Source organism: Cinclus cinclus, chromosome 17 (assembly GCF_963662255.1).
Source record: "Cinclus cinclus chromosome 17, bCinCin1.1, whole genome shotgun sequence".
Classification (NCBI taxonomy): Eukaryota; Metazoa; Chordata; class Aves; order Passeriformes; family Cinclidae; genus Cinclus; species Cinclus cinclus.
Window position 1 is genome coordinate 7371383 of NC_085062.1, and position 26143 is coordinate 7397525.

Consider the following 26143-nt stretch of genomic DNA (forward strand, 5'->3'; position numbering starts at 1 on the left):
AAAACAGAACTGGAAGAAGAGTCTCATTTTCCCAGTCCAGCATTGCTACTGACTTTCTGAATGGCCTTAGGCAAGTTAATAGCATTTGGTTGCTGGGGTTATAGTGAACCTGTTCATGAAAAGCCTGCTATTTCCACTGCTTTCACTAGAAGAATCACTTCACCAAAATAATAGCTAGAATAATTACCTTCACTAAAATAATTAGTGTTTTCACTGCTGCTGTGATAACCAATGCAAATGGAGTGTACGTGATCTATTTGTAAAAAAAAAGCAAAATTCTGGTGAAGTATGCTGTATCCCAGCTGCTGCTAGCAGCAAAGTGATAGAAAAATTAAATAAAAACATAATTTCAGTTAAAGGTGGATGGTAGAGGTTTGCCCCAGTGAGATACTGTGGGAATGCACTGAGGTATTCATGTTACAGAGAGAATTTTGCAAATATGTAATACTGTGAATTGCTTTGGGCTCTCACTATGCATATTGCACTTACTGTGTGTTTTTACTGAGAAGTTCAACTGCATTATTTATGATGCTTTGTATAGAAAGGTGTATGCATAAACCAGTGCATAGCTGGAAACCTTGGTGAGTTTTACTGCCCAGCTACATTTACTTCAGTTAAAGCAGTGTTGCTCTCTGGCAATGCAGCATCTTAACTTTTCAACCACTGATTGGATTTTCATGTCATTTCCACTTGGCTGATATTTATGATGAAAAATAGTTAATGTTGGAAAGCTAGAGTTGTCAGTCACATGGTTTTAATTTTCACAGCTTTTCCTGTATTGCTTGCCCTGCTGAGAATGGTAAATTCTCTTTCCATATTTCAGGTTGTGTGTATGTTTTTGCATGTCTCATTTAGCATTTCTATTCTACAAGTAATTCTAATTGTTACTCTAAAATAGAATCCTTGTTATTACTGAGCATAGCTCATTATACAGATGCTGCTCCAGGACTGTTTATAAAATGAGAATGTGCCAAGAAAGCCTGCCAGGAATAAAAGCAGGACTTGATGGGAAGGTGCTTATCCCTCATAAGTGCTGCTGCCTCAGTCTTGGGAGTCAGTCACTGCAGTGAAGGACCCACTCCATGCCCCCATCCATCACTGTTGCATTATGTCAGCTTCTGCCATGCCATTTAGTTTCAGTTAAGAAACAATAACAATGAAATCTCTCAGAGTTCTCCCATTCCCTTTTAGTATAAGCATAAAAAATGAGATGATCCTTTCAAGAGGGGTGCGAATCTGCAAGTTGTCCTGTTTGCCCAGCCAGTGCTGCCAGGAAGCTCAGGGAAGAGGAACTCAGCTTCTGTCAGAATTCAGAGATGAAATTTCATGTCAAAATCAATTACTAAAACCTTGTTGCATGAAGTTACAGTTGTCTCTGGTGCCCATCAAAAGTACCGCAGCACAGTTGTGCTGACGAAGCTGCTTGACAAGTTAAGAGAACTGCAGAAAGGTTCAGAACAGCTGAGGCAGAAAAGTTGTGTAATGATTTAAATCTCTTTCCAGATTTCCAGAAATAGTGTGAGCAGAAGCAAAGGAGGTAGTTACAGCTCCAGGTGAGCATTCTGAAGGCTGTGCCTTTAGATGTAACCAGAACATGGATTTCTGAGAGCCCAAGGTGACTCAGTGCTTTCAGAACTCAGCACTAGACAGACATCACTCGAGTCTCACTGAAGGCATCTGTCCCATCTGCTATCCTTCTGCCCACAGAAATGGAGGCTAATGCCACATAATTGGGCATTGGAGCAGGTTCCTCAGAGAGGTTTTGAAGGGTTCTTTGTATCACTGAAGGATTTCAGTACCTGACTGAACAAAAGCATAACAGCTTGGTCTTATTTTGGCATTGAGCCTGCTTTGAGCGGGAAGCTGGCCCAGGTGACCTGCCACGTTCCCTTTCATGTTGTTCTGTGTGACTCTCATTAACTGATTACAGAGTCCCCCAGGAAAAGTATGTCTACATAAAACCAGCAGTTTTCCAAAACAACTTAATCCACAACTTGTGGATTAGGTGACTCAGATGAGAAGAACGAGAAAGTTCATTTGCCCATGGAACCTGAGAAAGGAGCATATATACGAAATCGAGTGTATCAGGTTGCACCTCAAGATACAGCTTGATTCAAAGAAAGTATATTTTTACTTAATAATACATACTTTACTGGTGCCAGTAAACCATACAATAAACCATGGAATCCACAGAACACTCTATAATCAGCCTTTGAGGGTCTGCTTATAACAGCTAATGATGGGGGAGAAAAAGGGGAATGAAAATCAAATGGTTGTGTGATTCTGAACTAATTGCAAATTGTGGTACTAGAGATCAGGCAAGAAGACCTTCCTTACAGCAGTGCAGCCAAGACAGGGAGGTATGTGCATTTTTTCCACTTTTGCTTGAACAGTATTATAGTTAATGGAGGGCTTTTAATCATAGAGTAATCTGAAAATTAAAACAAACTGGAATGTCAAATAACCTGGACATTTTAAATTGCAGAAGCCACTGATGCTCATTAGTCAGGCTGAAGCTGCAGTCATGATTTGCAGAAGAGCAAATAAAGAGAATCAAAAAATTAAGACTTCTGTTTTCTCAGCATTAATTTCCAGTGAGTGTACCTGCACAGCTGCTGCAGCCGTATTATCTGACTCATTACTTTGTAAACCACTGTGAGATAATCTTGAATGTGAAAGCTGCTATGTAAAGCCATATTTATTTCTGTTACCCTGAGTGCTCTGCACAGGCTTAAAAGCTCCCCCCCTTCTCCACCATGACAGGGGAATTATAGGACTTAATGTGCCATATACCTCTAACTGTGGATTGAAGAAAAATGACCTTGAACTGAGAGGCAGGCATTTTACGTGGTAAAGCAGTCACTTAAATTTACCTGTCAACTGGAGAGGGGGGGGGCCTTACCTCTGCATGGTTTAGAAAGCAATGTCAATCCAACTGCTGGTTGCTTTGAACCCACTGAGAGCTTGATTGCTGACCCAGGCATTTCCAGATGATCAGTGAGAATGTTGATCAGTATGTGGTAGAAAGGAGAGCATTTTTATTTCGGCCTCACAGACCATTAGTTTCAGCTCTGAATTTTTTGTGTCTTGATCACAGGGAAAATTGGAAGTCTGTAATAGCATGAAATGTTATTTTTCTGTGCAGGAATAGACCCTGGTTCAGGCAGATCTGGAAGGAGGCAATGTGGAGAGCAGTCCTTGCACCTCATGCCCAGTTCATTCGTGTTTTGCACACCTTGCCATCTCTTTATTAAAAATCCTGTTGCTTTTGTCGGAGATGTCTAAAGCAACTTTGTGGGGTTTTTTACCAGTAGCCTCAGTAAAGTGTAAGTACTAACACACTGTGACAGTCCACTTGAGCAGTCTGGCTCTAGATCAGCAAGACTGTACTCGTGTGGGAGGGGAAAGGGGGCACCACTGCTGAAGTGAATTGTTCAGTTAGAGGGCATTTCAGTGGCACAGCTGGGAACAGAGATGGGATTTCCTGACTGCTAAAGCAGTACCTTCCTAGCTTGCTCATGCTAGCAAGCCCACTCCATCTAGAGATGTCACTTCTTCTTGTCCCTCTCATACAAAGCCAGGAAGAACGTTTAATCTGATGAATTTTGTTTTGAGACTGCTAAAATCACAACCAGCAAATCTGTAATCACGATTGAGCATATAATTGCATTTTATCCTGTTTGAGAGTTTAAAAATAATGAGTAAGAAAAACATCTCCAAAGACTCTTTCAGGGTGTGAGGGGGCAAGAGGAAGGTCTAGAGAAAGGATCTGCCTTACCTGGAGTGTCCCCAGTGACCTTTAAACACTAAGGAAACTGGAAGCCTTCATTCCTTGCAGGTGCAGGTTTCCCACTCCCGTTTTGGGGCTACTTTCCACATTGAGTAATAAAACAAGACAGCACACAAGGCAACCTGCAGATGTGTGAGAGAAGAGATGAGAAGTGGGAAGGATGACTGAGGTGTTGTGTTCTTGGCAGTGTGTTCAGAATTTCTGAAGGAATGAGAAGCTGGGGGTGTTAGGAGCATGGGACCTAATCCTAATTTATTCAATTACACGAGCCCTGCTCCTGGGAGAGTATCTCAGGTTAGTGATAGTGTCCAAAATGTAAGACTTGGGAAATGCATATGTGACTGGGATTTAGGCAGTTCTGCAAGGTTTTGCTTAATAGTTAAATTCTAACAAGCACGTCCCTTCCAAATCCAACATCCCTGCTTGCTAAAAACACTGCTGAGGTTAAACCTACGGACAGTAAACTGTATTGGGAGTTTCCTGGGTGGCTGGATCCTACTTTTCCCTAAAACACTGAACATTTGGTGTCAGTTGTTTTACCAAACTCTGGAAACCTAATTCTAGATCAAGCTCTGGACTCATATGGCTCATGGGAAGCCATCAGGGCACTCATAACAATGCCTTGCATAGAGAAATGGTTATAGGCCCTAACATGATGGAAATGTCTATACTCTTGAGGAACTAGCTGCCTTTATTTACATTTGTACTGACCTTTTCAGAGTTTTCTATAGGCATGAACAACCTCCACAGTAAATGTCAGTTTCTGCTTAGAATCTTTTACGTGGATAATTTTAAGCTCAATTTTTAATTGCATAATATTACCATAAGAAAGCTGCATTGAAGTTGAAAACTCTCCTAGACAAAAGTGGCTCTTGGGTTGGGGATCTTTTCACCGTTTTAAAGGCAATGAAATTGTTTCAAAGAAGCTGTCAGAGTTGCTTTGAGGTAGTGGCTGCTGTGGCTTTGTTGTAGAATTTCTCATATGATTTTCTGCTGCTTTATAAATGCTGTAGGGTGGTGAAAATGGGGCAGGCTGCAGTTGGATGCTGTGTAATGTTCCCCTTTGCCCCTTGAAAAATGTCTCTGTGCTCTCTCTATTCATTGCTACACACTGGGGCCCCAATCTCTTCTTTTTAACTTGCAAATAGATATATTTGTGGTTGTACTGTGTGTGTGTGTTTAGCCAGTTAAGGCTTCAGGGAGCTACTTCTCTCCAGAAGTTGTCTAACCTCACATTTTAGTCCAACTTTTAAGTTTTACAGTAAGATCTGTGTTTCCAGGAAATGTATTATTCTCTAGGCAGAGCTGGTTTTGAGTCAGTTCTGCCTGTGATTATCCTATATTCAGGCAGTGCTCCAAACAGAAGGCAGGTTTACATTTAATAGAAACTCCCCTGATTTTCCAGAAAGCTGCAGAGAATGGTTGGTAGGAAGAGGGAGAGTACCTGTTCACTCAGTGTTTTGATGTAGTATGTTCAATGTGTCCCAATTTAAATGAGGGAGGAGCAGCAGCATCTTCTCTTGTCTCATCATCTGTAATCCCTGCCTGCATACAGTGCTTTGAGGGTGAGTGCAGAATCTCTGTTCTTGGAGGCATTAATATTTCTAGTTTATGCTGAAATCTGTGAGAATTAAGTACCCAAATACAGTGCCTTTAAAAAGCTGGGCTGCAAGGCCCATTTTTCTACCAGAGAAGTTATGGGGAACCACCTGTGCTGCTTCCATGCTGGCCTGACATTCATTTGACATTGAAAACATCAAATTCTTTTTCTTGGATGCTTGGGAGATACTTGCCTGACAGCAGCACAGTGACTGTAATTGAGACAGATTAGAGGCACTGGGCTGCCTTTGGGTGTATGAGGCAGCTTTCATGAAATGGAGAGAGGAATTGAAACACACTTTAGACTTTGGAAGCTGGAGCAGGAACTAATTAGCAATTTCAGGACACAAATAGGATTGGAGGAAGTGTTTGGGTTGGCGTATAATAAATTATTTATTAACATGTGGGAGTCTTTCCATATGGCAGTTGCTTATAAAAAGCTTATAAAGGCAAGATTGCAGGACTGTGCATGTAATGAACCAAACAGGCTTTGGTCCCAGTGATTAGGAGCCACTGACCTTTCATTTCTGCAGGCTGAGACTGGACCTGGTAGCTTCTGTTCAGCTTGGATTCTGATAAGCTTCCCCCAAAAAAGATGAGTTGTTTATGTCCAAATATTTCCTTCTTACTGGGATGTATTTTGAGATGTTTGATATGTCTGTGAGGGTATATCCACTGGAGAATAGAAAAATTTATTCTGCCTTCTTATTTGAGGAATTGAAGCTGTGGAGTTCTGCAGCCATTCACTGCCTTAAGCAGACAGGCCTCTAACAAGCAGCTGAATTGATATGAATAACCAAATACCTGTGTAATGGCTTATGACCATTTATGAGACTTTACATAAAAATCATGATGAGCAGTGGAAGTAAAAGAAGACTTGGTGAAGCACGAGTAACCCAGAAAGAAGCTTTCAGTTTGGCTTCTAAGCATATTTCAGCGTGCACGAGCTCTGGAAGATTGGGGTTTTTTTGTCTTGACGTTGTTTTTCCCTTGGCACTGAAGATAAAACCCAGGCGTGCTGCAAAGGGGAGAGCCTGGCAGGTGCCAGCCCGAGTGGAAATGCTGTCAGTCAGTCCTTGTCTGTCACAGCTCCGGCTCTGATCCGCCTGAGCGCTCCTCAGGACCGTGTGGGCTTTCAGACCTGAGCAGGAGGTGCCTCAGCAGCAGGAATGTTTTAAAGCACAGTCATTGGAAACCCCCGTAAGTCCCACACCTGGCAGAGTAGCCCTGTTCCTGTAAATTCTGAGCGGTGGAGGATTAGGGTTCGCCTTGCCGTCGGTTTTAGTGCCAGCACCGCAGCGCGTGGCCGCACAGGAGGGCTGAGCACAGGAGGTGCTGTGGGTCCCCCCGCACCTCGGCTCCCCGCAGACCTGCTGCAGGCAGCGTCCGTGGAGGTCTGGAGGAGTGTGGCTGCTGTGTCCATGCAAAGCACCGGTCCCTGCTGCAGCCACCCTGAGCCCAGCCTGGCTCCAGGAGCGCGGCTGCTCCTTCCTGGGCTCTGCAGGGGCACCTCACGCCCCTGCACTCCAGCGCCGGGCCCCGCGGCTCTGCGCTGCAGAGCGCTGCGGCCTCCCCTCCGCTGCGCTGCTGTGCCCAGTCCCTCTTACGGGAGGAGAGGGCGCTTGGTGGGACCGTGATCCGGCAAGTTTCATACACCAGCTTGGAGACAGCAAAGAAGATACCTAAGAGGTCTGTAGAGGTAAGGAAGCGTTTTCTGGGTTTTTTCCTACCTTACTTGCATACCTCAGTATTTCTTGTCTGAGGGTGTGTGGATATTTTAACTAAATATGCATTACCATGTAGGGTTTTTTATTTTGGCATGCAAATGTCTGCTGGAGTGTTTCTTCCCTTTGCTGTGCTACTCGCTGGCATTTTATGACAGAAAATTTATAAAGCTGTTCAATATCTCAACAGCTCTAAATAAAGTCAGAATTTTTAAAATAAAATAAATATGCTTAGGTAGTATATGGAGCCAAGGACTAAAACACTATTTCCTTTTGCAGTAAGTTTTTCTCTGCAGACAGGTTTCTACTGAGCTGGGAGGATGTTGAAAGCTCATTAGCTTCCTGGAGTAAGAGCAGCTGATTGGCATCTGGAACTGCAAAGCTGAGTTTTACAGGGACTTGAGGCTGAAAAAGGGCAATTTGGAACCCATGATCCTTGGTTAAATACACACTGAAGAGCAGAGGAAAGAAAATGGTATGTTCAGGCAGCCACAAGTTAAAGGAAGGAGTCCCTTAACAGTGCTGTTGATTTTCAGTGATGACTCTTGTTTTGAGACATTTTTGTGTTATGAGGCTCTTGGATTTGTTGATAAGGTACTAACAGCGACACATTGTATTTTACTGCTGGATAAAGCTGTGGTGTAATTTTTTTTTTTTTTTTTAATGGGCTTTCCTTCAGGGAATCACTCAGTATCTCTCTAGTAAACACATGTTATAAACTAAGCTCAAGCCTGCTGATGGTTGGGCTGGACAATTAGGCATCTGCACTTTTTGGCAGTGAAAAGAGTCTCAGGTCTCTACAGCTGCAATATATGGCAGCTGTGATCAGAAAGCTGTGTTGTGCTTTACAGGGTTTTAGGTGAGGGTTGTAAGAAAACGTTTTTGCCTGCATTTTGTTGTCTCGGTTCAAGGAAAAGTCCCAGAAAACACACAGGTTTTGGCATGAATATGTGAATGCTGGTTGAAAAAACACATTCGTTTATTTAATATGGAAAGCAATAATTTTCCTCGCATTCCCAATCCTCATTAGCTTTGCCAGCCATCTTTTTATTTCTTTTTTTCCTGTGGGAAAGCTTAGCTAAATGGAAAGGGCTTGCAGTATGCTCCAAAAAGCAGTGGATTCAAGTCCTGTGAGGCAAAGTAAACATGTTCAGGCCTAGAGAGTCCTCCACTTAGAGTCTTTCCCCATTAGCAAGAAAGGACCACTTCCCACCTGCTTGTACCCAGATGAGGCATTTTGTAGTGTCAGCTCCTTACTGCATATTTTCAGAGCTGCAATTAGGAAGTGATCTCTGGCAATGCTATGGGTTTGGATTATAGTGGCACCCTTACCTATTCATGGCTGGAGTTTGCAGCTCTGAGGTCAGTAAGCTGACAGTTCCTGAGCCTTTCCACATTTTCTACTGGTGTCACTGGCCCAGGAGCCAGGTAAGCCAGGCGGGCTGGGCAGTGTATTCCTTTCTGGAGAGGATTGTGCAGTCCTTGGAATTGTTTTCTCTGGCTGAAAAGGAGGAGTGACAAAATAGAGCTGTTTGGTGACATGCTCAAGGAGACACCCCTCGGGGCATGTGAGCGGTCACCAAGCACTGCCATCTGGGTCTTTTCAGAGAGGAAGAAAATCCCAGTCAGTCATGTAATTCTGGACCCTCGCAGAGACAGGAGCTGACATATCAGAGGCACTCATGGCCAATAGGAGCAGCAGCAGCGCCGAGATCTAAAAGAATAACCATGGATGTTTGACCTTGTCACTGTTGTTCAAATATCCCTGTGATGTAGCAGACAGCATCTGGAAATTCAGGTTTTCCCTCCCAGGGAAACATAACATGATCAATGACACACTTGATATTGATCTTGTATGCATAGGCTGGATTGCTGCTTGTTTAAGAAGTCCCCAGTGCAATGCACATCATCACTGTGCCCAGCTCCTTTTGGTATCACTGTTAGAGATGTGAGCCCAACCAAGAAGCTTCAGGAATGAGCTTCCCTGAAGAGAGCAGGCACGATTGCTCACATCTAGGAGTATTGCTGCTCCCTTGGCATTTTGGTCTGCTGTCAGTGAGATCACCAGCCTGATAAGTATAATCAGTCTTTTGTCTTAAAACACTGTAGTGTTTGAGGCAAGAGTAAGGGGCAAACCAGTAAGAGAGACTCCCCTAGACACAGCCTTTCTGCAGGCCAGAGTGTGTTCATCCCTAGTTTAGAGTCCCACGTGTGCCTGAGCTGCCAGACATTCTGCACCCCAGCAGGGCTGGCAGTGTCACACTGTGAAACCCTGCAGAGCTGGCAGACCTTTGATGCAAATTGCTTTCGTACTCACTTAGGTATGTGAGCCAGGATTTTGAACCAAGTCCCACTTGGAGATGTTGCAGTGCTGGTGCAGGGCCTGGGCTGCATTCTGGGAGCTTGCAAACACCTTGGTGGTGGGGAAAGAGGACCCTGTCCTTCCAAACAGTTTGTATTTGATACGTAGCTCACAGCCCAGAGACTCCAGTGTGTGCTCTGTGTGCAAGAAAGAGGGAGAAAATTTTATTTAATATTTGATTTTTGGATACAAACTGCATTTCAAAACAGATTTGCTTTTGGAATATGATTGTCCTGTTCCCTTTGAAAGAAAATGGGTTCAGTTATCACTGAAGTGAAGTTAATAAAAATAATTTTGGGTTAGAGAAGCTGGTGAGAGAGCAAGTGTTAACATTTCATGTACTGTACAGAGAGTCTGCAAGGTCAGAGGCAAGTCTTCCGGGACTGGGGTAAAGGAAGCTATTTACATGGAGTCTCCATTTTAATCATGCATCCAGAGGGTTTAACGTTAACTCCAATCCAAAGCATTGTTGTTTGTAACAATGTTGTTTCTCAAAAGCAAACAAAAACCATTGCCAAAGGTGACCTAGAAATGCTTAAATGTGCTGCAGTTCACCCACGTGTCTCCTCTCCCTGCGGGTGCAGACCTTGAGCAGCTCTCCCATCCATCCCTGCCTCAGCCTGGCTGCTGGGGATTCCCTGTGCTTTAGTGACAGCCCTGCAGGACAGAGCGTTCCCCTTTCGCACCAGTAGCTTGGGTAGTGCTCCAGTTATCTGCAACAGCTTTGAGATTCTTATTAAGTATTGGTCCTCCAGAGCCTTTGCTACTGATTAGTGAGGAGAAAAGGATGTTAATGGAGCATCTCCAGTTGCCAAGAGATTTAGCTGCATATGTTTGGAAGAAGACTTTGTATTGGGCAGTGTGTCAAACACTGTTGGGGAAATGCTGTTTGCAGGTCCTTTGCAAAAGGAAAACTGTATTAGCTCTAAGGTGTGGTCACAGAAAACAGAAGTGCTGGAACTCACACAAGGTCAAAATGGGTTCTGTTTGATTGAGCCACCTCTTTGTTGAATTGCATATTCTTTGGATATGAAGTGGGATGTAACCACCTTGTACAAATCACACTCTGTAAGAAGATACTTTGCTGTCAGCTTGTGGAGCTTGGGAAATGTAAAGAATAATAGAAAGAGCAAAAGACAGTTTGCTTTCCCAGGCATCCTTTCTTTCTCCTGCACTGCCTTGCCCTCCCATTTCCTTTCCTTGCTGCCTTTCTGTCTTCCCTGCAGTCACCCTAGCTCCCTGTGTTGTTTTTTTGCATACCTTGCTCTTGGTAGTGCTGGTAATATTCCTGTTACATCCTTTGAGCTGGGGGTTTATTTGCTTCCCTTTTTGAGTAGTGCCAGTGCTGCTGTTGTCGTGGGAGTATGTGATAAGCTGGGAAGAGTTTGCATCATTTTAGAACTTTGTGTATGATTTGGTAGATTAGTTGATAAGGTAACACATTGTGGTGTTCATTTCCTAAATAGAAAAACTCTCCTTAAACATTCCCTCAAGCCTGTTTCGAGTCTTGTGTGTCCCACATTATTCTGGTTGTTCTTTTCAATTCTGTTCAAAGGCTGTTCTGTCTGTCTTCAGAACTGCTGCTCAGTGGTGGATGCTGCATTCGTGATTGAATCTCTGCAGTAAGCTCAGTACCGGTCCTGACTTGTGCTGTACCTTGAAGTGAAAGCCCACAGGGACTGTTCAGAACTTTCTACCTATTATTTCATCTTCATTCGTTGCAGAGTTTGCTGTGCCTCTGCTGTGTGACACTCAGTATTCTGCATGTATCTGCATCGAGCTGCATTCCCGGGCAGTTATGCCAAGTGTTTGGCTCTGTTGGAGCTGGCTGCGTTCTCACTTCTGTTAAGCCTTTCAATTAGAAGAATCTTGCAAGTTTATGTTGGCATTCAAGCTGCTCTGTGCACTGGGTGCTGAAGCGCGGCGTACAGATGGAATGGAGCTGATGGGTCGGGTTTTTCAGGGATCTGATTACTGTTTTTACAAAAAGTAACCAGCTGCCTCCTCCAGCCTTCCGTGGGGCTTTTCATGTAGTCTGCTGTAAAACCACACTGTGGGGTGAGGGGTTCCTGGAAGGGGAGAGCTGAACTTGCAGGGCTAATCTGCTGCTGAAGGGTTCTGAAGACGTTTTTACAGCAAATACTTCGGAGCCCTGGTTTAGACCTTGCAGACGATGGAGTGCCCAGGCTGTGGTGAAGGTACCAGCCGGCTGTCAGCAGAGGGCAGGAGTCCAAGGGCTGCAGCGCTTTTCTATCGTGCAGATCCTGTGTTCATTTCTTTTACATCATGATTCTTCACTCTCTTTTTTTATTATTATTATTTCTTTTGCTTTTGGCTTTTGCCTGATAGCTTCCTGTTCGGTGCGGGAGATGCTTTTTCAGTGTGCAGAGTGTGCTTTCGGGTGACCTTGCGGAGGAGGAGCGGTCCGGGCTCCTCTCGCTCCATCTGCCGGCGCTGCAGGTGCGGCTCAGGGCGGGCACAGAGCTCCCGGTGCCGGCAGCCCCTTGGGGATGTGGGCTGGGAATGCACCTCCTGCTCTAGTGGCAGCCCTAAAGGAGTCCACGTGCGCTGCATCTTCTGTCGGGAGCCAAAGTGCGGTAGGTGGGAATTGCCTCTGCGCACTGCGAGTAGCAATCGGAGTTCACTTCAGTGATTCCACAGACAGACGCCCTCCCCCCCGGTTTAGGAGCTGCTTAGGTTTTTTTCTACAGTGTTGCCAGCATCCTTCCAGCTTCCTATGAAATTTGACAGCTGTTTGAAGCATAAGTCCAGAGATTTTGTGTGGACAGAAAAATCAAGCAGTGTATTTATGCTGCAGCAGCAGCAGCCAGATCTCTCATCTGTCCAGCATCCACACGTGTATAATTTCCCATGCCTGTGGTGGGGGAATAAATCCTAAATGGAATGGGTGGGGAAGGGGAATAGGTTTGGCAGCCTTGTTTCAAAAAGAGTTGTCTGAATTTGGGATTAAGCGAGTGTATCAGAGATAGGCACCTGGTGCAGTATCTTACATTATTGCCAGAATGTAGCTAAGTATAGGCACAGGATCAGCAATGCCGAGATGAAAGCAAATAGTTTTGTGGAGGAGATAATCCAGGAGCTGCTGCATCATTCTCAGCATGGGGACTGAGGGCTGAAGGGATGGAAATGGCTAATCAGCCCCGCTAATTCCTCAGGTGTTTTCCATTCAGGACTCAAATTCCTGTCTGTGCTGTCACTGTTCCCTGGGCAAATAATCTACTTGCCACGTCCTGGTAATGTGAACTTCACGCAGAACTAGTCTCATGTGCCAGTTTGGAGCAACTCTGCTGCAAAAAAGCTCATCTTCCTATTTCTCAGAAAGATGAGACTGCAGTGTGTTGCAGATGGCCCTAATATAGAAGATACTCCTCTGTGAGACATTCTTCTTGTTAGCTTGGGGAATGCTTAAACACTGCAAAAGGTCTGATGCCCACAGTGACATGGGTGTCCAAGGCATTTCTCTGTTTCTCTGAACGCCAAAAACTAATACAGTGAACTGTTTACTTTGCTTTCTGGAATGAAAGAAGCAATAAATTGCTTATCTCCATCCTTTTCCAGGAGGAAACAGTGTAGATTGCAACTCAGCACAAACCCAGAACCAATGGAAAAATCTCATTTATTCCAGGAAGATTATCTTTTTAAGGGCAGTGCTGAATCTGTGCTATAATTAAAACAGTAAAGTAAAAAGAAAAGTAAAAAAAAAAGAGCAAAAGTAAAGCAGTGGATGTTTTTCTTGTTTGATGTATTCTTTATCACTAATGACCCTCTTTCTTAATTTCTTATATCCATTTTTAAATGGGTGCAAGGAGTTAGCTGCATATTGCATAAAAGTAGCATTACCTGAAAAAAATAATTAAGATGATCTTGAAATTAAGGAAGTCAGTTTTGAAAAGAAGCAAGTGCTTAATGGAGGTGAGACCAGCTGTGCTTCCCAGGAACGTGCTTGAAGCGCTTCTTGGAAAAATGTGCAAGGTCTTCATGCAACATTGGAAAAAATTTATAATTCAGACAAATTACATCCTATAAATAGCAAAGCTGGATTCATTAAGACAGGAGGCAGATGGAGAAAACACAGAACTTGTTTGTTTCTTTTTAATGCACTATAATGCTTATGAAAAGTGCCAGCTTGCTGTCAAGACGGGGAAAACCCTTCAGTGCAGCAGCAACTTTCTCGTTATTAGTTTCTCATTCGTGCTAATGAGCAGCCTCCATGAGGGGCATTCTTGGTACTTGGCTTTAGCAGCTCCTGCTGCCTTTGCTGGCATACCCAGGCTGACCCAGAAGAGCTGCACTGCTGGGACGGGGCAGGAGAGGCAGGAGGGAGGACAAGGACAGAGCCGTGTGTGGTGTACAGCACTGACTGACTGTGTTTAAGACAAGTGTCAGTAGGGCAGAGGCATGAATGTAGCTGGAAAGGGGGGTGTGGGGTGAGGTGGGAATCATCCACCACCTGCTGAGGAGTTATGCCCCAATGCAGGAAGGTGCTGGTGGTTGGTAGAGAAAATGCTGTGCATTATTGAAGAGAGAAGGTGAAGGCATTTTTGAGATGCTCTTACATTAGTAAGTAGGAAAAAGGAGATGCTTTCATGCATGGAGAGAGGTAATGACAGAGAGTGGGTGAGAGGTCCGTGACTGGAATGCAGCTGTGGCTGCAGGAGGGGAGCAGAGGTGAGGGGATTGGACCATCTCAATATTCACACACAGCAAGGAGCTGAAGAAGGAAGTGTGTCCAGCCAAAAGGAACGTACAGACTGACAGAAAGGGCACATCACAGACTGCATTTAAATAACGAGACAGAGTAACAGTGTGGGGCTGTTTCCAGGTGTGCCAAAATTGCATCTGGGTACTTCGAAGCAGAAGACTGGCTGAACAATTGCATCCTGGTGAACCACAGGCAAGTCTGAGTTCAGATGCAGAAGCTGAAAATATTCTCTATGAATATTATCTGTTAATGAGCCTTCCTTCATCTCTTCTGCTGATCTGATTTACATTTCAGCAAAGCTTCCTTAAAAGATAACAGTGTCAAAATTCCAGGCTGTCCTAAGAGATTTTGAAGTGTTAGTGTTCAGGAAAGGAACACTGGGCGCTTATCAGCAGTGTTTTTTCTTGAGAAGTTCTTAGGTTGCCAATTCACCTTGTGAAGTGGCAGGGGGAAAGGGTGATATGAAGGTCGTATCGGAGTCAGATAATCACAGACTTATTCAAGGAATGGAGAAAAGCTGTACAACTGCTCATGCTTCATGGATTAGGTAACGATAGTTTTTCCTCAGCATTCAATATAGAGGGCAACGATCCCAGTGCAAGGAGAGGACATTGGAGAAGAGAAAAGTCAGTGGTATGGATTGGCAGGATGCCTTTGGGGGCTGCCATCTGTTGCAGCTTGCACGTATCTGTAGAGTGTCATGTGTAGCAGGCAAGTGGTGGCATTAAAACGAGGCAGGGACGTGGAGCAGGTTAAGTATCCGGTCACTGGAGAAGGATCCCGCGTGCTGGGATGCACATGAGAGGCTGAGCATGGAAAGTATGAGCCAGCACATGGATCCTCATGGATTCTCATGCATAGATGGGATTTTTGGTATGGAACAAACCTTGGCTGATTGTGTTTGCTTGCTTTTAATGGGATAAGTAGCTAGGGGGTTAACACAGCTTGTGTTCATAGGCAGTATTATACAGGGTTTAGAGGGCTGAGTTCCAAGATCTTGACTCAAAAAGCCACGCAGCCATAACTGGTATGAAGGATGTAGAGAAATAGTTACATTTAAAATCAAGGCTTTTATTTCAGGAAGCCTTTATCAACAGGGAAGAAAAGAAACAAGTAAGGGGGAAAAAAAAAAAGGACATTTACTGGATGGGACAGCATTACTCCAGGATGTCTAAAATATGATAATCTGCAATGTGTATATGACGGGTGATTTTGAAGAGCAAATGCTGAAGAGAGAAAGTGATTTGTTGATTTGTTTTTGGAGGTTTCCTGTCTCACTAGTGGAAAACTTGCTTTGAATTATGCCACAAATCTAGGACAGCATCTTTCTGTGTGAAGAACACTCTTCTCATAAGTAAAAATAATAATAATTTTTCTCAAAATAAGCTTGAAAATCCCTCTTTGCCCAGCCTACTTCAAACCTTTATGCTTTTTTTGTTGTCATGTTTTTCTAGAAATCCTCTCCTAGGTAATGCTTGCTGCATTACCCGATGCTGTCATACTGCAAACATCCCAAAGGCCACCAGACCAGCTACAGTGACTACAGATGAGTCATGTTGACCAGAGGTTGCTTGTGCCGTCCTGCACCCACCAAGGCAATTTTGGGGTGTAGTTTTTTTGTTCCCATAACCTGAACAGCATTTTGAAATGGTTTGTCTGGCCAGTCTTTAAGCAGATGCTTGGCATACTCCGCCCTCATTGATGCAGTGTGTCATGCTACACTTAGTGAAGGAAGATAGATAAAAATTGTTTCAAATTGTTCAGCAATTTGGAGTGATGGAGTTCTTGCCCAAGACCCTCTTTTTAATGTGGGTAGATGTATAAATCCTAATCCTATGGATGAGGAGGTCAGGACACGATGCTGCTATCAGTTACTCAGCATCACAAAAGGAAATCCTTGGCAGAGCTGGGAATAGCTCTCATTCCTGTCTAGTTTAAGCTGCACAGCTGATACAGTGACTCTGGGGATCTGCAGTGAACAGATGTGGCTGTCACAGTCTCCCAGTGTGGGACAATGCCAGCGTATTTCTGTGCTGTATATTTGAACTGAAGTCAGTGTTCCTCTTCTCACACTTGGGGGTTCTGGTCACTTAGACATCCTTTGACATTCCTTCTGTCCCCCAGGTGTGTGCAGGGTGTGGCTGACAGGATGGTGTAGCTCTCTTTGGCCCTGCTCTTTGTGTCTCTAAAAGTATTGAGAGAGATTTGAACAAGGACAGGAGTGCAAGGTGAATTTGCTGCCTAGTTTAGAGATGCAAAGTAATAATTGTTGCAGGCAAAAATTGTCTCTTGTCACCTTGTCAATACCTGCATGCTGGACAGTTTATAGCATAGCACAGATTCCAGAAAGAATTGTCAACATTAAGACAAGCAAAGTGACCTGCAGCCCAGGTGAACATTTCTCTGCATGAGTTGCTGTCTCCACTATTTCCAACAACTGTGGATAGAATGTCCTGGGCATGAAAGAAGATCTCTCTGTGTTGTAGCAGCTTTTACTTGGCTGTTCTCTTAGTTATTAAATAAGGGTATGTGTTTGCTTATACATTGTCCTCTCTGCTTCTCTTGCTTCTATTCTCCTCTTGCCCCACCTGTAGGCTTTGAATTATTGTACCAGCCAGATGTGGTCCGACTGTACCTCTCCATCCTCACTGAAAGTCAGAACTTTAACACTCTGGAAGCTGCAGCAGGAGCTTTGCAGAATCTTAGTGCTGGCAACTGGACGGTGAGTGCAGTCTTCTCGTCAGTCTCTTGTTTCTTTTGTGCAAGTAAAGAACAAGGGGATGTCCCATTGTAAGTGTGCTGTTACTTTGTTCATTTGTATCCCCTTTAGAAAGGAAGGAGGTGGGAATGTCAAGGAAATTACTTCTGTTTGCTTATTGAAGATGTTCTGCATCTTTTGGACTGGTGATGTTTATGTAGTAGAAGTGGCACAGAGTTCATGACAATTTAACCATGATCAGCCTTCACCACTTCAGCCACTTAACCATTACTTTGTCAATTCAGAAAAGCTTGGTATTAGATAGTTAGGTGTTCTGAATACTTAATTTGTTGGCTTGACTGTTTGCTGAGGAAGCTGCGCTCCAGAGTGTCCCCTACTACCCTCTGTGAGGCATCCCCAGGGCTAGTCAGGCAGTTCTCTCAAAGATTTGCCTGGTCACATCTAGAACCGCTTGGTAAAGTGGGACTGATAGCAGCCTGAGGGTCAGCAGGGTGGTGTTTCACAGCTGCCTTGAGTACAGCTTATTTTAATAATACAGGCTTGTTTTAAAAGCAATCATGAAACACAAAGCATGAAATTGGAGGAGGAGAAAGAAGATAACAGATGCTTTAGATGCTTTGCTGTTTCTTCCAAGTGCCCTCTTTTTTCTTAATCCAGAGGGATGTGTTTTTACACCAAGATGTGTACAGAACAGATGCTGGCAGATGATGTTCATTCCTCTGCTCAAGCTCTCTTTCCCCAGAAGCTGCCTTAGCTGTAGGATGAACTCATACACCCTTTCTTCCTTGGTGCTTGGTGAACACGAATGAAGGGTTGAGGCAACGGGATATATCAGCACACACAGCCTAACTGGTCTTTGCAGATAAAAAAATAGGTTCCTGCACTGAAAGAAGTGCCGGGGCAAGGAAGGGGGCAGGTCTATGAACTCACAATACTTGGTGGTGTTTCTTTTCCCTCACGCGTCCCGATCAGTGGTCCACGTACATCCGTGCGACAGTGCGGAAGGAGCGGGGGCTGCCAGTGCTCGTGGAGCTGCTCCAGTCTGACTCGGACAAGGTCGTGAGGGCTGTGTCCATCGCCCTGAGAAACCTTTCCATGGATCGCCGCAATAAAGATCTCATAGGTATCTTCTGAGCTCTAACCAGCCTGGGATCTTGGAGACCCCTGAGGGACCTCACGTGTTCTGTCCTTCGTGCTAGGGGTTATGCTCTCTGCAGTTTCCATCCACACTATCTGGGGTTGTGCTGTAGCTGCTAAGGTGTTGCTCCTTAGGCCTGCCTGCTGTTCCAGTTGGAGTGGGATTGTGGCCTTTGGCATGCTGAGCTAACCTGGGGAAGTGCAAGGAGCCTCTACAGTTGTACCTTTGGTTTTTTTGCTTCCTCCCTTCTTTATTGTCCTTTTGCCTGGTGGGTACTTGTAGAAGCTGGATACTAAATAACTTAATATTTCTTCACGTTGGTGTCCAGCACTGCTCTAGCTCCTATCCAAAGTGGTAAATAACTTTCACCTGCCCATAAGCAGGAATCTTGAAAGATTCAGCTGAGATGAGTTTTCCTCTAGATGACCTCTGTGTTTAATTAAGGTATTTGTTTAAGCTGTAACCTTGTCGGGCCAGGAAATACTGGTGACATGTTTAGGGTCACCATTGAAGTTGATAGTGGCAAATAGTGAGGTGGAATTCTGCCTTAGTACGTCAGGTTCTCATTTTAATAGTTCAGAGGTGCATTCAAGCAAATGGTACACATGGATACCTGGAAACGATAAAGTCCAGATTCCCTGTTTGTTCTCCAGTACTATACATGGAGAAGGCTAACTGCACCCAGGAGGAAACACTCTTACCTGGTTAATAAATGCATGGCTGCACACCTTGCCCCAGAAGGCCTATTACAAGGCTAAGTTGAGTAAACCACGTGCGTGTGGTAGCATGAATACTTGGCATTAGCAGCTTCTGGATGCTTTTTTGCCTCAGGCTTTGCAAAATATGATGGATGTTGACTGTAAAATTCTCAATAAAAATGGCTTTTTTTCCTCCCCTCAATACCTTTCAGAATTCATGATGAAGGACTTTTTCTTAGCTTTATCAGCTGTCAATCACCTTGAAATAATGAATGACAAATACCCTGCGAAGTTACAGACTTGTGGTTTAAAACACATGCATTAAAAGGGTTTTTTGGACTTAGCAAACACCATTGACTTTTATCATTCAGGATGGGAAGCTGAAATTATTATTAGGGCTGCCTAATGGTATCTCTTCCCCTTATCTAGGTAGTTATGCCATGGGTGAGCTGGTAAGAAATTTGCCCAGCAGGCAGCAGAGATCTGCAAAGAACCTGGAAGAGGATACAGTGGTTGCAGTGTTGAATACCATCCATGAAATCATTACTGACAGCTCAGAAAATGCAAGGTCTCTGATCCAGACACAGGGCATTCAGAAGCTGGTAGCTATCAGCAAGTCAAGGTAAGTGACAGTTGAAAGCAAAATGCATAAGAACTCCTTGCAAACATGAAAGTGTCACTATGAACAGCAGCTTCTGCTTTGTGGAAGTATTGGAGCATCCCTGCCTTTCAGAACTGTAATGTCAGCAGTTAATACAAACAAAGTAAAAACAGCCATCACCTTTAAAAGGCTTACTTGATGAAAAAGGTTAATTGGTGAGTCACTTCAGTCATGTTAAGACATGCTCTCTCCTCGATAGGGACATCTTAGGACCATATATGCATTTACCAGGCAGCATTTGCAGTGATCTTTGGTTTTAGTATGGAAGGCCCTTTTTTCTGTGGCAGTGTTCCACTCTTGGAATGCCAGTGATGAAATCTGTTTATACAAGTGAAATGGTTAATGATGTGCAGTAATTCTTCTGGCCAAAGGGCTCATGGTGGTAACAAATTTTCTTCCATTTAAAAACTTTGTTCTGTCTGCTGTAGAGGAAACTTGGTTTTGTGTAGTTCAGTAGTTCAGCCTGTTAGGCATTGTAGATGTCTTTGCTGCAAAACTTCTGGGAGAGTGGCTGAAGTAGCCTCCTTGGGTTGTGTTGTTATGAAATATAACAGCCACCAAATATCTAGGCATGTTTTGTATTAGAAAAGGTGTCTGTGTACTGACATAGTAAGGAATGGATAAAATTTCATTTTCCATTTTAAAAAAGCTTCTTTTCACCTTTTATTTTCTGACTGAAATTATTGTGTAAGGTACTTTAAACTATGGAGCAACTTCATTGAAATGTGAGGAATAGATGTAAATTGGGGTGAAGGTTTGAAAAGTGGCTTAGAACATTTTTTTGGTTTGGGTTTTTTTTTTTTTTCTGAATGAATCTAGGCAGGACGGAATCTAGCTGTTCTTTGTTAATGACAGCTACAACACAAAAGGATCACTATGGCTTCAGTGCTTGTCCAAAATACATATGAAAACACAGAAATGTGCAAAATTCATAACATTTTGATTTCTGTTTTTGTCAGCAAATATCTTATACATATGAAGATGTCACTGAATTCTTTCACATCTATCCAGTTACTTATAGGTTCAAATAATAGGTGTGTGGAGTATTAGGTATAAACATACAAATAGCTGGATACTGTTTGATACTCAAACTGTAATTTTATCTTGCAAATCAGCCAGTCTCCCAGAGAAACAAAAGCAGCATCTCACATTCTTCAGATGATCTGGAGCTATAAAGAGCTACGAAACGCCCTTCAGAAGGATGGATGGAACAAGTCACACTTTCAGGTAAAGATCTTAAATTAGTTCTAGAAAATGCCTTCGTGGAGATGTCCTTCTTATTAGGCTAATCTTGCAGTCTGTAGATCTTTGTTTTCACTTCTGTTCTTCCAGGTGAGAGCACAGTGGATTGTACCCTACTCAGTCACATCATCCTGCATAGAGTTGCTGGCTGTGCTTTGCTGTGGTCTGTGGAATGTAGCTCTTTAGGTTTGAGGAGTCTGCCATCCTGCAACAGCCCAGATGCCCTGATCTATTAGCAGAAGAATTAGCTTGTCTTGTCTTAATTGTCTCACTGAAATGTTCTGTACAGCAGCCTCTGCTTCACATGCATCCTCCTCACCTTTTCTTGTGGAAGGGTTTTGTTCCTTTCACAGGGCAACAGTGCTGCCATTGAGAAAACAGGGAGAAAACTCCTCCAGCAAATCTCTGTGAAAATAAAAAATACTCCGTATTCTCAAGAGAAGGGGGGCTTAAGAGCATTCCATAATCTCTCTCTGTGCTGTTGGTTCGTTTATTTTTATCATTCAGTTTCCTTGTGTAGCTATTTGGTATTTATGTGTTCTTTGTCTTGTAGTCTGTTTCTGCAGCTCCAAAGGGCTCCAAAGGTACTGCTGGCAGGTCTGGCTACGATGACAGCACTTTGCCTCTGGTGGATAAAAGTCAAGGTCAGTTCTTCTCTTTATCACCTATCATATAGTGCTTTACTGGTTTTCTGGGTTTGCTGTGACTGTGTTACAGCACAAGGGGATAAAAATGTGTTATTCATGTGTGATTTTTTTACCCCACAGTCTCAAAATAGTCAGTCCCTATTACCTGGAGATGGATAGAATTTCTTCCCTTACAAAGTGTACACTACTGATCATGTTTTCTCAGTTTGGATGCAGTGTTATCTGTTAAATCTTCCTGCAAATGGGGTTCACCTTACCCCTACTTTGTATTGGAGTCTTTCCCTTTTTTAAATAAATGTGCCCATCTTGGCACAGCCTCTTCCTCTACCATGCAGGGTTTTTTAATTGGAGATGAGTTTACTCAAGCTCCAGCTAATCCTGCTGTGCTTTTTCATGAGGCACAGCCACACCAACACCGATGCAGCACCAGCTTTGATTTCACCATGCTTGCTGTGTCTCTGAACCTGACTCTGGTTGCTTAGAGCAGGATTTTCCTGGTGCACTTTCTCTGGTTTAATTGCAGGTTACTGCAGAAGCAACAGCCCCACACTGTCCTGCCTGTTTCCACCTTCCCTGTCTTTGATCAAACCTGGCACATTATACAGACAGAGGATGATTTGGGTCAGCTTGCTGATGTGACAAGAAACTTGTTTTCTCTGTGGATTAGTTTTCTGTTGGCTCAGCAGGGTGCTGGATTGGCTTGTGTGCCATGAGAAGCTGCACCCTTACTTATTTTCTTTCTTTTTTATTCTGGAGAGACTGAAGAGAAGTTTGTTAATCATGGTAGGTAGTCCAAAGCAGAACTGTGGTTTCTGTTGGAGAGAGAAAGCCCTGTATTACTGTGCCAAAGCAGAAAATACATGGAGTACATGTGCTCTCTGGAGAATTCGATTCAGACTTCCCTTTCTGAATGGATAATAGTTGAATAGCTTGGGAATTTTTGCACAATAATCTCTGCATTCAATACTTTATGGACCTCTCCAGTTCTTTGACTAATTTAAAACTGCCAGGTTTTGAGAAAAGCAAATGTACCTCAAGTTGTTCCAATGCTTCTGTTTTCTAGACAATGAGAAGTCTGGGAGTCGTGATATGATACCTATGGATGAACTTGGCCCAGGTAAATTCAGTCATAGATCAAACTCTGTCTGTTCCAATAGAGCACACTGTCACTCACAAGAAAGTTCAGCTGTTTCTCTAGGAGATATTATTTCAGATGGATAAAGCTGACATTTAAAAACAAAACATTACCTCACAAAACATTGGTTATTGTCTTTTTTTTTTCCTTTGCACACCAATTTCTCCACTATTTTATGCATATATTGGAGGTACACTGACCCAGATTTCATTCTGTTCTTTGGTCCCTGAGGCAGCAGCATTCCCTGTTACAGACCTGGAAGTCCCTGGGATTCAGAAAGAGATTAAAAAAAAAAAGAATTGAAAATTTACTTCAGTGTATTGCTTGAGTTTAAATCTGTTCTGCCTTTCTTTTTGTAGGTAAAACCAAAACTAGGTTTGTGTGTGGTATTCATGTCTCCACTTTCCATTTACCTGTATCCAAAGGAATCTGGCTTTTCCTGTAGACAGAGAAGAGGTGCTGACTGTCAGTGATGTGCTTTGAGACTGTAAGCTCTGTAGTGTTAAACTTTGAGGGTTTTTTTTCCTTTACCAAGGTAGATAAAGATGCTGTGTTGTCTCTTGAGAATATGCTTTACTTCTTGCAGTTGATGCTGTTTTTATTTAAATGAACCTATATGAATGCCTCCAGATCAAACGGCTTGGTACACTACTATTAGTGATTGTGGCTGAATAAAAAAAACAAGTTAGAGCCAAGGAAAAGCCAAGCATGTTCAGAAAGTAAAATAAAAGGTATACATTACCTTTTGTATTCTTGGAAAAATGAGATGCCACCTGCCATGAATCAACTGTCCATACGTGTTTTGCCTTAGGGAACACTGAAACATTTGTTCTCACAATGGAAGAAAATCTCTTCAGAGGGGATTGCCTGGCAGGAATAGCTGTGTGCTGGCGGGTGCTGCAGAATGGGCAGTGCTGATTGTTTATAGTCTCAGTATTAATTGCTGCCTTATGCTCTCAGGAGTTATTGGTACAGCCCTGAGTACAAAACAAAATGCAAATTTGTGGCATATGTACAGCATAAGGCAGATTCTCTGGGCCATGCTGTTCTCCAGTCTTTTTATCACCTTTAGAAGATGAGATCTGTTAAGTTTTACTGATCCCAGTTCTTGAGTGCCTTTTACTTCCAATATGACTATAACTTTGTGCTATTTCAGAGGTCAGCTGAAAAGAGACTAACTTAATTTATCCAGTTTGCTATCCTTAATTCCAGGGAATTGGAATAAAAACATTTCATCTCTTTCCTTCAGGCTTTGTCTTATGGGCATACTAACATGAGAAGGCTGCTCTAGACTATATTAACTTAATTGTGGACTGTCGTGTTCTGGAGCTTTTTTCTTTTTCCACTCTGGAATGAACTGGTCCTTCCAGCTCTGTGTGCATCCCCTGCAGAGTACATACAGGACTGATGGTTCCAGAACATCCCCACCTGTGGGGATGAACATGCCCCTCCTCTGTGGGTTCTTCTCACCAGTATTCAGGCTGTCCTGGTGTGTGAGCCTTAGCTGTTAACCCACATTGGCTCTGCTTCAAGATCACAAAAAGAAAGTTGCTGGTACTGTCTCAGCTTCTTTGCTAATGCTGTGGGTGTCATCCTTCTCAACAGAGGAAATCACTTTGCTATCAGTGGCTAGGGAGGCAGAAGGGAATGTTCCCCATCAGCTGGCAGTACTAGACCAGTCAGATCCCTGCTGTCTGGGGCAGTGGAACAGCCTGGGTAGGGTGTGGATGTGCTGGGAGATAGAAGAAAACCTGTATTCTGATGGGATGCTCAGGTCTGTCAGGCATTCCCAGCTCCAGGCAGGCTGGAGAGCAGCAGTGCTCACTGTCACTGTCACCATGTGCCTGGGGCCCTGCCCCTGAGCTGTCTGCAGAGGCAGCAGAATGGTGATACCAGTCTATACCAAGCCTTCCAGAACTCTGAATGTGCCTCAGTTCACTGCAGTCACTCAGACAGGAGCACCTGGGAGGTGAAATTGTTAGACCAGAGACCCAGAGTTCAGATACTACTGTTCTCCATGCCCATCTTCATGACTTTTCCTTTCTCCTCCTCCTCTTTGATGGGTCTAGAGGTTTGATCTTTTTTAAGTTGAGAGCTGTGTGAGGGCACAGATGGACTGACACTGGCAGGCCTATATTTGGTCCTGTAATTTGTGGTGACATAAAAATGTTGCTGTCGAGTGAGTGGGAGATATGAGAAGCAATAAAGACAACAACAAGCAGGAAGCTGAGTGAGAGAAGTAAACAAGCCAAGGATGGGACATTCCTCTGTTCACCAATGTAACTTTGGTCTATAAAAAGGATTGTATTAAGTTAAAATAATGTACTTATACCTTGGAACAGCAAGATGTGTATAGATCTTTACGCCATGGAAGCAATTAATTCTGATTGCTTCTTTGAATGAATCTGAAACGTGGGAGAAGCAGTATTTCTAGCTTCCTTGCAGAGCCATGGTTCTCAGGGCAGTGAGGTGTTACTTCTCTGATGCAGCCTCTTTCAAGATATTTCATATTTTATTTAATCAAATCATGAACTTCCTACCTCTGCAGCTGCTTATCTTGACAGAGGCATAGCACAGTGTGTGGTTTTGGACACGTGAGCCGCTGGTGCTGGTCTGTGTGCAGGACAGGGGCCCACAGGATGAAATGCAAACTGTTGGAATTTAGATGCAAAGAGAAAAGGTCTTGAGTGTTCTTTGTTGTCAGATTACTGCCAGTGCAAAAGTGGGATTTTCCTTTTTCTGATGTGTCCTGGCTAAGTATGGGGGTTTTAAATTTTTTCGTAGTACTAAAGGATCTGATTTGTTTTTTTATTTTTTATGGTTACAGTCTACTAATGACCTTGCTCCCTGCGAAGTATCACAGCTGCCATCCTTCACTTAGTGGCTGTTGCTTTCTGGGGATAGTTCAGAGGTTTACATTGTGTTTTGGCAATTCCTTTTAGAAGTGTTTGTGGGTCACCCATGATGATGGCACTACAGAAATGCAAAGTGATCCATTATATCCTCAGTTACCATGAGATTGTAAAAAGCTACCACCTAGTTGCTGCAAGTTTGATTTTTTGGTTTTCCATCACTTATGACATACTTATGTGAAGTACTTTGTCCCAAATAAATGATGAATCTGTAGATTAGGACATAGCCTAGTGGAATTGTTCATGCCTGTCATTTGAAAGAGAATTATGGGTCATGCATTCTCTGCAAGTGCTGGCTGGGGAGCTGGGTGCAGCTGGTTTTTTTTCTTCTTTTGTTCAAAAGGAATAGCTAAAAATGTCAGGCATCTTGATTGTCAACAAGTAATTGTAAGTTAAGTGCTGTGTAGCAAACCATGCTTTATGATCTGTGAACTACATGTATAACCCCAGAATTCTGTAGCTATTTTTGGTCAGTGTGGTTAAATTATCTCTTACTGCCCTTGATGTCAAAAATACAGTCTGCCTCAGGTGCTTGTTTGCAGGTCTGTGTGCAGTTGTCATGTGGGCAAACAGTGCCATGGGAAGCCCACAAATATATCACTCACTTTTCCTTAATGACCTGTTACAGGCCAGTAATAAACAGAGAGAAGGCCACTTAGATATTTTATGTGGTAACTAAACTTCCTGCGGTATTCTAAAAACACAGTTTGTCAGGACAAGAAAACATTAATGATCCCTCAGTTACATAGGGGAATACAAAAGCCTACAAGGAGGTATAAATTTGGGTGTCATT

The 26143-nt window shown here is 43.4% G+C and overlaps 1 protein-coding gene across 2 annotated transcripts in view; it reads left to right on the top strand.

Moving 5' to 3' along the window:
- ARVCF (ARVCF delta catenin family member) overlaps positions 1-26143 on the top strand; it is a 146247-nt gene that overhangs the window by 115651 nt on the left and 4453 nt on the right. For both annotated transcript variants that reach the window (XM_062504025.1, XM_062504024.1), the window contains 6 exons: positions 16793-16920; positions 17890-18040; positions 19183-19375; positions 20530-20641; positions 21210-21300; positions 22367-22420. In XM_062504025.1, coding sequence (XP_062360009.1) covers positions 16793-16920; positions 17890-18040; positions 19183-19375; positions 20530-20641; positions 21210-21300; positions 22367-22420 — 729 coding nt within the window. The remainder of the gene's footprint in view (positions 1-16792; positions 16921-17889; positions 18041-19182; positions 19376-20529; positions 20642-21209; positions 21301-22366; positions 22421-26143) is intronic.